This window comes from Rhipicephalus sanguineus, chromosome 10, assembly GCF_013339695.2.
Source record: "Rhipicephalus sanguineus isolate Rsan-2018 chromosome 10, BIME_Rsan_1.4, whole genome shotgun sequence".
Taxonomy (NCBI): Eukaryota; Metazoa; Arthropoda; class Arachnida; order Ixodida; family Ixodidae; genus Rhipicephalus; species Rhipicephalus sanguineus.
Genome location: NC_051185.1, coordinates 146,051,561 through 146,066,111, shown reverse-complemented (window position 1 = coordinate 146,066,111; position 14,551 = coordinate 146,051,561). Strand labels below are relative to the sequence as shown.

At 46.8% G+C, this 14,551-nt stretch overlaps 1 protein-coding gene across 1 annotated transcript in view; it reads right to left on the bottom strand.

Moving 5' to 3' along the window:
- Positions 1-4,177: 4,177 nt before the first annotated feature.
- Positions 4,178-14,551, bottom strand: part of LOC119372551 (protein NEDD1) — a 55,011-nt gene continuing 44,637 nt past the window's right edge. The window contains exons 13-14 of the mRNA XM_037643033.2: positions 7,558-7,743; positions 4,178-4,393 (exon numbers count right to left, since the gene is read on the bottom strand). Coding sequence (XP_037498961.1) covers positions 4,307-4,393; positions 7,558-7,743 — 273 coding nt within the window. The 3' untranslated portion in view covers positions 4,178-4,306. The remainder of the gene's footprint in view (positions 4,394-7,557; positions 7,744-14,551) is intronic.

Here is a 14,551-nt window from a genome sequence, read left to right as displayed (position 1 = left end):
GTTAGTAGGTGTTTCGATTCCATTTCTCGTGATATATTCATATGTTATCACATGTGTTTTTCATTATATCCTGCCTCTTGTACCTGTCCTGCTTGGACCAGTTCTTGGTCTGCAGTATTCAATAAATAAATAAAATAAAAATATGGCTCATTGATTTGAAAATTAGGAGAGTACTGTCAGAGTTAATATTATGACTAATTAAACCTAATTAATGAAAAATTTAGTAGCGGCCACTCCAGCTCGGAATATGCACTAGGTTTACTTTGTGTAACGCCATTCTTTTTTTTTTTAAATCGTGCAGTGTAATAGCTGGGACCCCCTGTATGTATGTGTGCATGCACGTATGTATGTGTGCATATATATATATATATATATGTATTATATATATTGTGATGACCAAGAACAGCTTGGCCCAGGAACGGGTGTTGTCTCTATCTCGTCTTTTACAATGGCGCAGCCACAAATGGTTCGGGAACCCTAACTTCGAGGTTGCAGCTGCAAGACGTCGTTCGTCTCGGCTACTCCGGTCCCTCCGGTTAAGGAACGCCGTCCACGCTTCCTTGCGATGGAGCCATTGTAGTGAAGAAACGCAGAGACAGCACCCGTTCCTGGGCCAGCTGTTCTATTGTCTCTTCCTCTTCTTCGCTCTGCTCCCCGTGCGCCTGAAACCCGGTGTCTTTCTTCGTCATCACAATACATAACTTGCAAGTGACGTCAGTTCCTGTCTTCCGTCTGCCATCACCGAGCACAAATGTCTCAGTGACCGCGCTGTGTTTATGTTCGTGCGCGGATCGTTCAGCGTAGTGCGCGTGTAATTGATCGTTTGCCTTGCGCTTACGACGAACGAGAATCGTTCAGGACATTATGCAGCCTGCAGTGTCGTCAGTGGTGTCGCACGTAATGGTTGAAACTACAGTGTTCTCTGTAGTTGAAACAACTTCGCACGAGTCACCTACAGCAGCGCTCTTCGCCGCCTGCATTTTGCGGCGCTCAAACTGCACAGATTTCGTCGCTGATTGCTGCATAAAACCATGACCCAATAACATGTTTGGCGCCCAGTCGGTGTTCGTTTCACCGAAGAGCTAAGAGGGCCTCCCGGAAAGCAAGGCGCGATCGCTGTGTTCAATTCAGTGCTTCACGTTTCGACATAAATTGACCTCGCGCATAACACCGTGGCGATACACTCGGCAAAAAGGTGAAGAGATTCGGAAGCATAACTCGCCTGTTATCAAGCGACACCCGCACACAGGAACGTTGTGCAACGTCTGAGGTACTTCCTGTTTACGTGCGCATAAGCCATGTGCTCCACTTCTCGGACAGCTCTTTCGTGCGGTTGTACGGGCTTGTGATCACGTTTGGCAAACAGTACGTCCCCACGTCTGGTCTTTTTTTTTTAATATTGATTTACACTTCTCGTGCAGCAGCCAAATAATGCACAAATCGCCGTTGCGATGTGCAGCGTTGACGGGAAATGCGAGAGCCGCACAGCTTGAGTCGGTGTCGTCTGCTGCCATGTGCTCGGTAATGGCGGCGCATGCCGCGAAACCGTATCCCAGAGTTCCGCGGTGTGACGTAGTTGCAAGTTATGTATATATATATTATATATATACAGTCGAACCCGTTTATAACGAACTCGAAAGTGTTGCGAAAAGTGATCGTTATATCAGTTATGAAATTGACTAAAGTGCGTTGGCGGGCTAGTTGGTTGTTCATGCTTAGTTTCTACAGCGCGACTGGACGCGGACGGAGAAAGAACACGCAAACACACACACAGCGCTGGGAGAAGGAACACGCAAACACACACACAGCGCTGCGGAGAAGGAACACGCAAACACACACACAGCGCTGCGGAGAAGGAACACGCAAACACACACACAGCGCTGTGTGTGTGTTTGGGTGTTCCTTCTCCGTCCGCGTCCAGTTGCGCTGTAGAAACTAAGCATATATCAGCAGTTCGTTGTATATGGACTCGCCCTTAAAAACGTGCGCTCAGCGGCCAAGCCATTTTTTTTTTCTTCTTTGTGCACTTTTATTAAAGTGCTAACAACCCCTTCGGTGACAAGCTAAGCCTTTTCGCGTCGTGAAGCGACGCCCGCTGCGTGCTCACGAGTGAATTAACCGGCTTTGCAATGAGCTGACACCGTTTCACCGAAGCGCGGTACCGCGACGTGGAGCCGGTCATCCCTGGCTAGTTGCGTGCAGCGCGTCGCCTACTCGGGTAGCGGAGTCACTGCCGGGCCACTTTCTGTATGACGTATGCGCGCGTTTGTACGTTCTTCGTGCTTGCTTCACTCCGGACCGTGCACTGACGGGTGCGGCGACTAGTCTCTTCGTTCAACGCGGCGAAAACAAGCATTTTCCAAGCAACGCGCATTCTATGGAGACGATTGGAGATGGTTGAATTTTTGATTAAGCATATAAGCTTCTAGCCTTCAGAAACGATCTATTCTGCGATTTGACGACGTTTCGTCGCGTTTGGAGACGACTGGAGATGGTTATATTTTTGATGAAACATATAAGCTTCTAGCCTTTATAAGTCTCCGCGATGCTCTCGCGGCCCTGCACGACGATGCGCGGCGCACTTCAGTTGTCACCTAGTCAAACACGCAGTATACACTCGCTGTCAGTGCATCGACGTCCTCGCTGTCGACGTGCATCGACATTAACAACAGCGAGCTACTTTCGTTTCAACAAAGTGACGCGCACTTTAAAGCGGTCTCGCACGACGCGGCGGCGGCGAACTTGCGAACGGCAGCATGGCGCGCTCGTACCGCCGTCAATCCGCAGTGTACGGCGTACGCCACACGCGCAGCCGAGCAGATATCTACGGATGACTGTGATAACGGCACGTTCTCCAACGGCCACCACCTCGCCTTCGCTCATTTCTGATGCTTATCCGCGAAGGCATCGCCGCAATCGCGCGGAAGTCGTAATCACCGATCGACCGGTCTCTGCCGTTACCGAAAAGACTGATGACCTTTTGCGGCACATTGTGGCGTCGACGAGTTTAGGGACGCAGTGAACCTTCTTGCGATAGAAAGTTATCGCGGTTACCACTTCTACCATTTATGCCTTCTTGCGTTCCAAGGCATGCATGGTTCATCGCAGGCAGTCGTAGCTGCAGAGAACGGCGTCAGGAAAGGTTACCGTGCGAAAGCTAACCGCAAGGCTTCATGCTGCCTACTATTTTTTCCCCTCACTGCCATTCTACCATTGAAGAAAAGGCTCGAAAGTGAGCGACCTCGCTCGCAGCGTCCGAAATCTGCGTGCGGTGCTCGCCGTAGCGCGGCACGCGCGAGCGCGCGCTCCTGTCACGCTTTAGAAGGCATGTTTTAACTTTTTTTCGCTTCATATGCGCCATATTTTTACCGCGACTGTGTCTTTGAAGTGTTCGCTGTAAAAGTAGAAGGCTTTGAAAAATTCTCGCTATATCTGGACGCAGTTTCAATGGTTAGCATAGGAAAATCGTAAGTGCACACAAATATGGTCGTTATAACCAATAGATCGTTATAAGTGGGTTCGACTGTATATTATATATATACAAAAGTACACACATGGAGTGAGGGAGGCCAATCTAATACATACACAACGAAAACAAGTGAGAATTAAGTCTTTCCTCTAAAAATTCCAAGCCGCGGTTGTCCCCGAGAAATTATCATCGGGCAAATTGGCATTTCATTGTCAGGCAACCTTAATTAAGCGAAACACCTACATTTTGTTCTACCCTTCTAGACATTGTCACAAGCCAGAGAGATAACAGGTGCCTGTTATCTGATCCTCCCAGACACACAGCAGCATCTAACCTTTGGAATGGGCTCAACTAAACAGTATAACTACCTTCTCTTTGCTTTCGACGATAAGCCAGCCAAAAACATTGCAATGATGGCTGGTGATGACGCATGCATCACTGTGCAGCACGGCAAAGCTGTATTTTAGTTTCACGTATTACCCGACCCTCAACTTCACTTGTCAATTATTGGCACCGGTTATATGCGCGTAAATGCGATGTTGACACACACACACGCACGAGCCAGGCGAACCTAGTGACTTCAGCCACTTACACTTAACTTTGAGATGACCACCCCAAATTTTATTCTCGCTCGATTTACTATGAACTTTTCGGCGCACTGGCCGACAAGCTGCATCCAAAGCATGCGGAATCATGAAACAATTGAAGTTTGCTAAAGAGTCCACTTTTATTAATGTGCTAGCTGTATAAAAATATAAAACACCTGGATATCTTTATTACAGTTAAAACAAAATTGTTTAACAAATACATTATTTACAGTAAAAAGCACCGTGTGCACTAAGAGTCACCACGCAGCTCTGCTATCTCCGCTCGCAGTGTTGCCACTTCATCAAACACTTGCTGGAGCATGGCTTGGATGTCCTTCTGCAACAGAGAGGAAGGCTGATAAGAGAAGGTTGATTGGACTGCACTCAGCAGTTGATCAGTTCTAATTTAACAACATGATTTAGCTTATGTGTGCAAAAGTATATTTCAGTTGGAATTAACATCACTTACATTAACTGTCATCAATGTTGGAAGCAAACATTTAGAACCACTATTTTTAAGCAAAGCTTTTATGCTTCACAAATTAGAGCTGTAGGTGTGACTGCAAAAAAGCGCCCGCGAGTGTACAGAAATGCATGATACACAAATAAGGCCCAGAAAGGTGCGCTGGTCACATGTGTACTGTAGAACCCCGCTGTTACGTCGTCTGCCGGTCCCGGTGTAGCTCCCTTAGGATCCAACGTATTGAAAACCCCGCTGTTACGTCGCAACTGCGGGACTGGTCCCACATGATACATTGCGATGTGCGCTCTGAGCCGGCTATAGGTTATTCTTGTACACTATAGCGCTGGGCGAGTGACCATGCAAGAGAGTGGCCATGTTGAATTTTCACGCAGCTTGACTTGGTTGACCATAAGATTTGCCCGAGTGGTGCAAGCGACACACAGAACATCCTTGCAGTTATCACGAATGAAAGCATAGCTTTAAATTCATATTGCAAAGATGGCGCCTATGACGCAATTGGTTTAAACTTTTTTTCAGCACTCGTGAAAGTAAAGCCTTCGAGATTGGAGTTTGTTCACTGTGGTTTGGATATGAATGGACGACCGTTGTCGTTGCCTGTAGCAACCGATGTGTTGTGCTGCTAAGCATGTGCACGAAAGTCCAATTCCCGGCATGGAGGAAGGAAACAGTTGGTAGGGAGCATTGTGCAATGTGACAAAGAAAGAAATGTGGTACATCAAGCACTCTCACGCCAAGCTTTGATTGCCCCCATATTTCCGATAGGGCGAGAGCTCCAGTTTTTTTTTTTTCAATGTGTGTGCGAAATGCAAGCAGAGGGATCTCCAACAGGCTGACAATGAAGCGTTGGTACGTTCATGTAGGTGCACGTGACACTGGCACCCTACCTCTTATCGATCTGCCATTTTACAAGGAGAAGGAAGGGGGCTCTCTCCATAAGCATTTGAACAACGTACAGCCCGGGGCACATGGAGATGCAATGCAACATATCCACAACAACAGCTCTGAAGCCAGCAGCTGGAGATGCAATACAGTCTAACCTGACTATATCAAAGTCTGGTAAATCAAATTATCATTTATATCTAACTATTTTCAAACATGATAATGCTTTAACGTCAGTGCATAGGAAAATTTACAGCTACATTGCGCAAGAATAGCCGGAACATTTGATATGTCGAACATCGGGCAGTGCGATGTTCGTACCCGGCTCCCGCCACGCCGGGCAAACTCGGCGCGGTGGCTGCGCCGAGTTTGCCCTATGTATTGCCATAAGCCGCCTTCCTTGCGCTATTATTAAGCGGCGCTGTGAAGACAACTTGTGCTTTGAAATTCGCACTGAAAATATGGTAATTTTTAAATCGAATTACACTATATATATCGAATTACAACTAACAGATGAGAAAGCCAATGAAAGCATAGGGGACGTAGTAATTATGATGTAAACGTGAAGAAAGTAAAGTGGACGAAAATTTTCTTGACTTTATGAGGTATATATGTGCACTAAACTTCGGAGGGTTAGCTTTTTCTGCTTGCTGGCATCACAAAGCATGTTATCTTTTTATGAGCTGGCAGCTGACCAATAATCTCTGGCATACTACCCGAAGTCATCCAGTCTGCCAGAACGAGACATCGATATGAATGAACGAAAGAAGGGGAAGTTTTAAAGACTGGTTTTTCTTTGCTAGACACAACATTAATTAGAACTAACAGACAAGAAAGCCGAGGAAAGTATCGGAGATATACCAAACTAATTCCACTTTTTTTTTTTTAGAGAGTTCGATATATGCGGGTACGACTGTAGTACCTTTGCCAGCCAGCTTGTCAAACAATAAAACTGCACCCTATACAGTTTCACACAATTAGACAGGAAACAGTAGTTGAAGTGACGTATGCATAGAAATCTGCGAGCTTTGTATTGATATCTTTTTTTTTTTTTGGACAGTGTGACTCAATGCTGTTTGCCAAGAAGGTCTGAAGGTGCCCACAAAGGTTAAGCAAACTGAGTCAACCATGCAGCATGCGTGCGATTGCGGCTACGAAGGTCAGGTTGGCAGTTTTTTTTTTGTTCTGTTGGAGAGTCGGCCACAGCGAGTCAAGTTCAGGGGCACCTGCCGTAGCCTCTCTAATAAGACCGAAACGCAACTCAATCACTGCCTCGCCCGCTACTATCACTAGCAAACGAGGTTGTATCCCCTTTCGATCCTTATCTGTTACCTTGACTTCACAATGTACTATTTTGCTGCGTTTCAAGATTCCCTGATATTCCCGAAATGAAGCAGATATTGGGGGTGCGTTACGGCCAGAAACACCCGACAGTGAAAGAGTTGAATATGGTATTTATATTTTAGACTGCAATACATGCCCATCTGAAGCTTTTCTAAAAACTTCGATGGTCTCTTGGAATAGTGAAAATCAGAGGATTCACCCATTTCTCATAGGCTGCATCAAAGGCATCAATTCACCTTTCGGCATTGCCTTCTTGTGGCAGACACACAGTGTACCAAAAGGCACTCTGAACTTGAAGCGTGGCAGTCCTTTTTCCGATAAAGTTGATCAACAGGTTGAATGCTTCAGTGCACGCCAATTCGTCGTTTCAGCTAAGAGCATTCTTCACCGTACTGCATAGCTGCATTGAGGCAAAACTTACCATAGCAAATCAGTCGTTACAAGCTGCAAATGAAATCCCCGATGCACAAGCCATCCATATTAGAGACTCGCATCTTGCTGCTTTTGATAGTATGAGCCCCATTTCACAGAAAATGCCAAAGGATAATTTTGAAAATGCAAGACATCACGTGCCAGTTAGGAGGAGTGGAGTACAGAATTCTATATACACAGAGCACAGTGCCATATTTCTGCATGGGATATCAACTGTTCGATACAACGAATAAGTTGATATGTCCGGGTTTCACTATGTACCTGTATCGGACAAGCCGTACGAAGATCACTACAGTGTGGCCACTAAAACACACATAGCGCTTGCACTTTCCACAGACTGTGCACAAGAAGTGAATAAGTACCATGAAGGAGTGCTGCATCACAGTCATCTGCATGTGGACATGGAGCAAGTGGTTATCTATGCGCCGCAGGCGGTCGTCTGCGCAGCGTTTGTGCGCATCGAGGCTGTGTGCCTGGTCCGACAGCATGCCTTCGATGCGGCACAGGCGTTCTGCCAGTGCAGAATCCTCCGCATGCCTCTCCACATCCTGCGAAGATGAACGGGTAAAAGGAGGAAGACCCTTCGTGGACAGCTGCAAGGAGAGACTGCACCCCCTTCGGTTAGAGTAGTAATATGGTGCGATGCATTCCGCTCAATACGATTTCCGTAACATAATACTGTCACGTGGTTGTGACGGTGAAGGAAGGAAACCGCAGCTAGTAAAGATTACTGTATTTACTCGATTCTACTGCGCCCTCGATTGTAACGCGCACTCGTTTTCCGCGACTTAAAAAAAAAAAGTGAGACATCGATTGTAACGCGCACCCATTTTTCGTGAGAGAAAAGAACAAAAAAAAAGTCCGTAGGAGTCAATCTTTGCACATTCCGAAGAACAAGTACAGTCGAAACCCGCGATAACGAAATCTTGAGGGAACGAAATTCTCGCCGCAACGAAATATTTTCGGAGCACCGGATAACGCCCATAGGAGTCAATGCATTTCGTAACTCGCGACTACGAAAGATATTCATACCGCAGTCCCTCATTAACGAAATTTTTGAAACAGGAGTGCGCAAATATTCTGCTCTCGCAACGTTAACTACATTCGAAAACTGCTGAAATGCATTCATGCTACACTTAAATTGTTCAAAACTATCGCCACAGCGCACTTAAGAAGCAGCCGCCATCGTTGTTAACAAAAAAACAAAGCTGGAAACAATGATGATGATGGCTTGCCGAAACACCTGGGGTGCTATGGTGGAACGATTCTATTTTTTATTCCAATGCTTTTCGTGCTTTTCGCGCTTGGCCATTGGTCAGAACGACGGTCCGTCCGCGTTAACGCGATCAGCCAGCCGCAAGTGGTGGATGATAAGAATAGCATAGAATATGGCATTGGAATCGGGAATAGCATCGTTCCGCGATTGCACGCCTGCTCGTTATCGCGGACTACGTAGCCAAATCCGCATTCCTCATGGAGTTTCGTTCGTTGGCTTGGCTCTGTGCCATGGCTTTGTCGGCTTTGCGCGCACATGGTCGCATGTGTGGAGCCATTTGTGGAGCGTTTCCTTGGTCGTTTGGTGCAACGTGAGCTGTGTGTTGCGATTGCTTCGTCCGATTTCGCTGCCTGTGAAGATGCCGCCTCCAACGAAAAAGCGAAAGTTCATCACGCTGGAAGATAAGGCTGCAATCATCAGTGAGGTGGAAAAGGGCAGGGAAAAAATGGACATCGCCGAAGAATTCGGCGTTGCGTGCAGCTCGCTGTCCACGATTCTGCGCTGATCCCCGCTGATCCAGCGGAGCCGGAAGAAGGTTCGCCTGTAGGGGCACTTGATGACGGTACTGGTGACAGCGCAGTGCCCCCGTCACTGACCAGTGCATGGGGCGAACTTTGTGCCGTTGCAAACGAGAGTACCGATCGAGAGGCATGAAATTGCTGCATGGTAAGGCCCGCAAAAGACAAACTTAGTGACTTTTGGAAATAAAATGTGTTTTTTGTAAATTACATGTCTTTTCTGCCGCATTCTCGCGCCAACGAAATTCCCGCAAGAGCGAAATTCTGTGCTTTCCCCGCCGATTTCGTTATTGCGGGTTTCAACTGTATTTGGGTTTTAAAGAACTAAAGTTTCAAAAAATAAAACACAAAGTCACTAAGTCAAACAGCGGGCCTTGCCGCTAAACTAAACTGTCACCACTACGGTGGCGATATGAGTCGCGTAATGGATCAGTCCTCGTCGCTGTCGGACAACTCCTTGTCGCTGTAAGCGCTCTTCGATTTCGGGAAACCGGCCCTGCTTTGGTCCACTGAAACCTTTTCGTGAAGCTTTGCCGTAAAAAATCTGCTTCTGTTTGCGCCAGTCTCGCACGCACGTTTCGGGAACTCCGAACGACCGCGATGCAGCCCGATTTCCGTCTTTCTCTGCACATGTAATAACTTTTACTTTAAATGCGGCATCGCGGTGCACTCGTAGAGCATTTGGAGTCGGCACTTCCATGCCGTCGATGCGAACGCAGAACGGGACGACGAACTGCTCAGCACCCCTACGAACTGAAACAATGGCAGAAATTAAAGGTAAACATTCGGCAGAAGTTTGCCTGGTTGGGCTTGTGGCTTCTCCTCGAGTCGTGGCACATACAGAATACAGTGGAAAACATCAACCGCACCACGGGGACCTTGCCCCCCCTCTATTGTCAAGGCTTGCGGCAACTGTCGGCAAGAAAGCGCATATAAGCGCCGTGCACCTCGGGCCATCTCACCCCTGAAGTAGAAGCCGGTCAGGCTTTGAAACGTCGGGTTTCTTAAAATAAACCTTCTGGTTGGAGATTTCTCTTTTTGTCTTTAATGGCAAAAATGGCCGAGGTGCGTAGGAGGCGGCCATCTTGAAATGCCGATGGGAATATGATACCGAGTTTCTTTTTTTTTTTTTTCGGTACTCGATTCTAACGCGCATGCAATTTTTGGACTCTTTTTACCGAAAAAAAGGCGCGCGTTAGATTCGAGTAAATACGGTAGACACTTCGTTGGGGGGACTTGTGCCCAGTAAAAGAAGTGACATTAAGTGCAGCAAAAGTGGCAAGAACAGTCATCAGTCATCAATAATCTGATCAGCGCTAAGACGCGTTGGCCTTTATACATGTGACAACGAAGATTCCAGGCTTATCGGCGGAGTCCGCATTAGTTGCGGAATAAACCCTACTGTTCGCGTTATGAGCTCAGTCTCGTCAGAACACATCGTCAGTCTCGTCAGAAACATTCCAACACTGCACGTGCAAGGCGGTGGTTACACGTGTAATGGGTTGGTTACATGAAAAGGAAAAAGAAGCGAGTGGTAACATTCACTGAGCTTTCTCTTCTTGATCGAGAGTAGTTTGTATCGTACAACTTTCAAAATCAGAAAATGGTACTCTCATTTGTAGACTTCCCCGAAGCAGTTCACCTTGTCCGATACAATGCCTTGTTACTTTTGTTGGAAAAGTTGAAATTTTATGTCATTAGAGGCAGAGAACATTATTCAATCTCATTTTGTGTGCAATGCTGAACTAATGATCGCAGCTTACTTTTAAGACAAAAAGATCAGTTAAATGCGACGTCCTCCGGGTGAGCATTTTGGGACCTTTTCTACTGATTTCAACAAGATCACAGGCATTGATGACAATGCTAAATCTATAATTATGCAAATTACACCAGTTCATTTTCTGTAGGTAATTCAAACAGAGTAGAAATGCTAAGCTAATTCAGAAGTTATTTCAAATAAGCAATAAAGCAAAAAAAAGTACTGCTCAGTTGGGTTTCGTTCTATCATGTGGCTCTGCCGCACGAGCCAGTTGCCGAGAATGCCAATAACCAGTGCATCACATACAGCAATGTGAACAAAGTCGGCCCTAACCGCAGATTTTAATTCCCCGGAACAGCGCTGGTGTCCGCCCAAAGAAGTGGCAGGTGGATTTGTTTACATCAGCAGGTGCAGTGACAACTCACCATTTGCTTGATATTGAATGCAAGTCGTGCCTCAGTGACATCAAGTATGCCACAAGATGGCAAAACAAGCAGATTTTGCCCATGTGAACACCATTACATCTTCGAGCTGATTTTGGCGATCAGACATCGGAAACACCAAACAAGTAACCGTTCCTAGTATGCACCGTTTTTACACACAGACTGTTCAATAAACAAGACAGGTTATGACTTTGCACATATCATGCTAAGTCATGCATTCGCACATATCAATGCTCATTTCTAGACCATGTAGTATTCTCACAAAATGACCACTGCAAGTATACCGACACTGATTGCTGCTAAACAGGGCAGTTGTTTATGCTGGTATATCACAGGGACCACCGCTTGTGGTAAGAGGCAAACAGCGCATCTCTGGAGTCAGCGTTACCGTAACCATGAATAGCTCTATATGTCATCAGCATCATCAACGAGACTATGTCCACTGCAGGGCAAAGGCTTCTCCTATGTTCCACCAATCAACCCGGTCCTGTGCTTTTTTCTGGCACGTTATACCCGCAAACTTCTTAATCTCATCTACCCCCCTAACTTTCTGTCTCCCCCTTGCATGCTCGCCTTCTCTTGGAATCCAGTCTGTTACTCTTAATCACCAGTGGTTATCTCGCTTATGTGCTACATGCCCTTGATTTCGACTAAGATGTCCTTAAAAGGGCCCTGCAACAGTTTTTCAGCATGGTCAGCAAGCGCTGCTGTTCGGTAGTCGAGGCTCCCGAGAACACCCGAGCCAAACATAGCGCAGCACGCGGCCTGAAATTTACAATAAATTCCCAGTCAGCTAAAAATCGCTTCCTCTTCTCTCAACAAATGATGCTATTTACTCAAGTTCTACGCCGTTGTCTTAGTTGGACATCGCGCGCTTAGTAGTTGCTGCGGTCGTCGCGAGAGGCTGCCACTTGCCTGCGCGCGCGGTCGCACTGAAAGTACGCCGCATGCTCAAAGAAAAAAAAAGAAGTGCTCAAGGTCACGAGGCGCGCATGACGTACCCTCTTCCCCTGTGCCATCCCTCCCTGCTTAGCTTCCAGCGCTTTCGTCGGGACGAGAGAAGAGCAACAGCAATTACAGTGTGCAACAAATCTTTCCAACCCCGCTTTTACTGAACGGATTCTAAAAATTTTTGCGGTGGTCGATTCATGAGGCAAAGCTCCATTAGTGAAGCCATTCCATGGCTACTTCGAAAAGTGCTGCAGGGCCCCTTTAACACCCGTTTTTTCCCTAACCCACTCTGCCGTCTTGTCCCATAAGGTTACACCCATCGTTTCTTTACATGGCTTACTATATCGTCCTCAATTGTATGTATGCAGTTACCATGCCCATAGTTACTGTCAATTTCGGGTAGTGCCTGCAACCTTCAGCCTTTGAGGATGGAAATGTCCCAGTGATGACAGCACATCTTGCAGCTGCTTTTTGCTTCTTGTGCTCCCATTGTCCAAAACAAGAATGGTTGCTTAAAATCTGTATGCTCAAAACTGACAAAGGGCAGTTTTATTCAGTTTACACTTGACGTCAAGTTTGCTGGTAGCAGATGCACAAGCGCTGTGTCTTTGCTCAAATTGCATGTGTGGCTGGCAAGTGCTGAAGTACATGCAGCCAACAATGCAACATCCCCAGCACCAATCACTTCATCACACACACAGCTTGCGAATTCCAGTGAGGGCAATGTTTAGTGCCACGCACTGGCTCACAACGATCGCACTTTGACACTGCCGGCTGCATATGCTGTCTGCTATTCACTCCCGCAACTCCTTGCATGTGCAAGTAGAGACGTCGCACACAACGTGGCAAATAATTTTGGTAAGCCAAGTGGGCAGTCCAAGGTAATCCATAGAAAAAGAACTCATTTGTAATGAAACTGAGCATCTCTGAAGCCTATCATGCATAAATCACTGAAGCTTGCAAGAAAATGTAGTAAACGAATTTCACTGAGACGGACTACACTTGGTAAACTTAAAAGTCCCTATACTTCGTAAAAGTACCGCCATCTGCTCTCTCCTCCGCCGCCTCCTCCTCTCCTGCGCGTCTTTCGCGTGCGACGGCAGCGCCTCCTCGAACGCGCCAGGTGGACGCGTGAAGCTTTCAGGCCGGTTGCGCGCTGGCGCTGCCACTTTAGCCACTTTAGCGTGCCATATCTCGCATACGGCTGTGTAATGATTCTCTATTTCTGCGTTCATTTTCTCAGTTGGTGTGGGTGTGTGCACCATCCAATTCCCTTACAGCGCGCTAGAAGAGCTGCTGCAAGCCATGTAGAATTTGCAGCAAATTGCACGTCGTTTACGGTTCTTTTCGGAGCGTACGGTTTCCCTGTGTATCTGGCGCGAATATCGGTAACTGGGTTTACTTAAAAAAAGGTTGACATAAAATTTTGTAAACACGACGCGCTATTTATTGCATCGGTAAGAAATATTTAAATGACAGCTGTGATGTCAAGCCACGCCGTTTGGGAAGGAATAGTTCCCGTGCGTATAAACTACCTCTGTCATATATAACTGCAGCAATGACTGCAATTCCCATGAAGGGCACTTCTCCTCGGCCAGCCCGCCGCGGTGATGTAGCGGTTTCGGCGCTCGCCTGCTGATCCGAAGGTCGCGTGTTCGGTCCCGGCCGCGGCGGTCGGAATTCGATAGAGGTGAAATGCAAGAGGCCCCGTGTACTGTGGGATGTCAGTGCACGTTAAAGAACACCAGATGGTCAAAATTTCCGGAGCCCTACACTACGGTGTGCCTCGTAATCATATCGTGGTTTTGGCTCGTAAAACCACATGTATCATTATTTATCTTCTTTGCTTGCCCAATGACGTGTGCTCGCAAAACGCCGTTCTGGGACGTATGGCCTGTGCGGAGCAGCTTGCACGCATTGTCGTATACATGACGCTTGTATGTTAACTGACAGTACCTGAAGTTAGTAAACCAATAAATGAAGATTTAAAACCAGTAGGCTAAAACCAACGACATTAACCCACGCGATAATTCATGATGACACGCCGGCCGATGAGCCGCGGTCCGCTGAACTAAAGCCCGGCTCATGTTCCGAATTTGCAGAAAGTTCTGACTGTCACCCAGAAGTTGTTCGCCAAATTCGACAATATGATGGAGGAGCTGCACATAAATGCACGGCTCTCGATAAATTCTGTGCGCTAGGTTCTTTTTTTTTGCTATCGCACTTTCATTCTGACGTTCGCTCTGTCTTCACCCTTCCATCCGCACATCACAGTGAAAGGTTAGTAGAATGTGTGGAACACAACCTAGTGCTGCAGTGCACGACGCTCGTTCTTTCAGAGTTAATACAGTAAAACCTCGGTAATTTGTACTCGGTTAATTGGGAATCCCGGATAATTTGTATTATTTG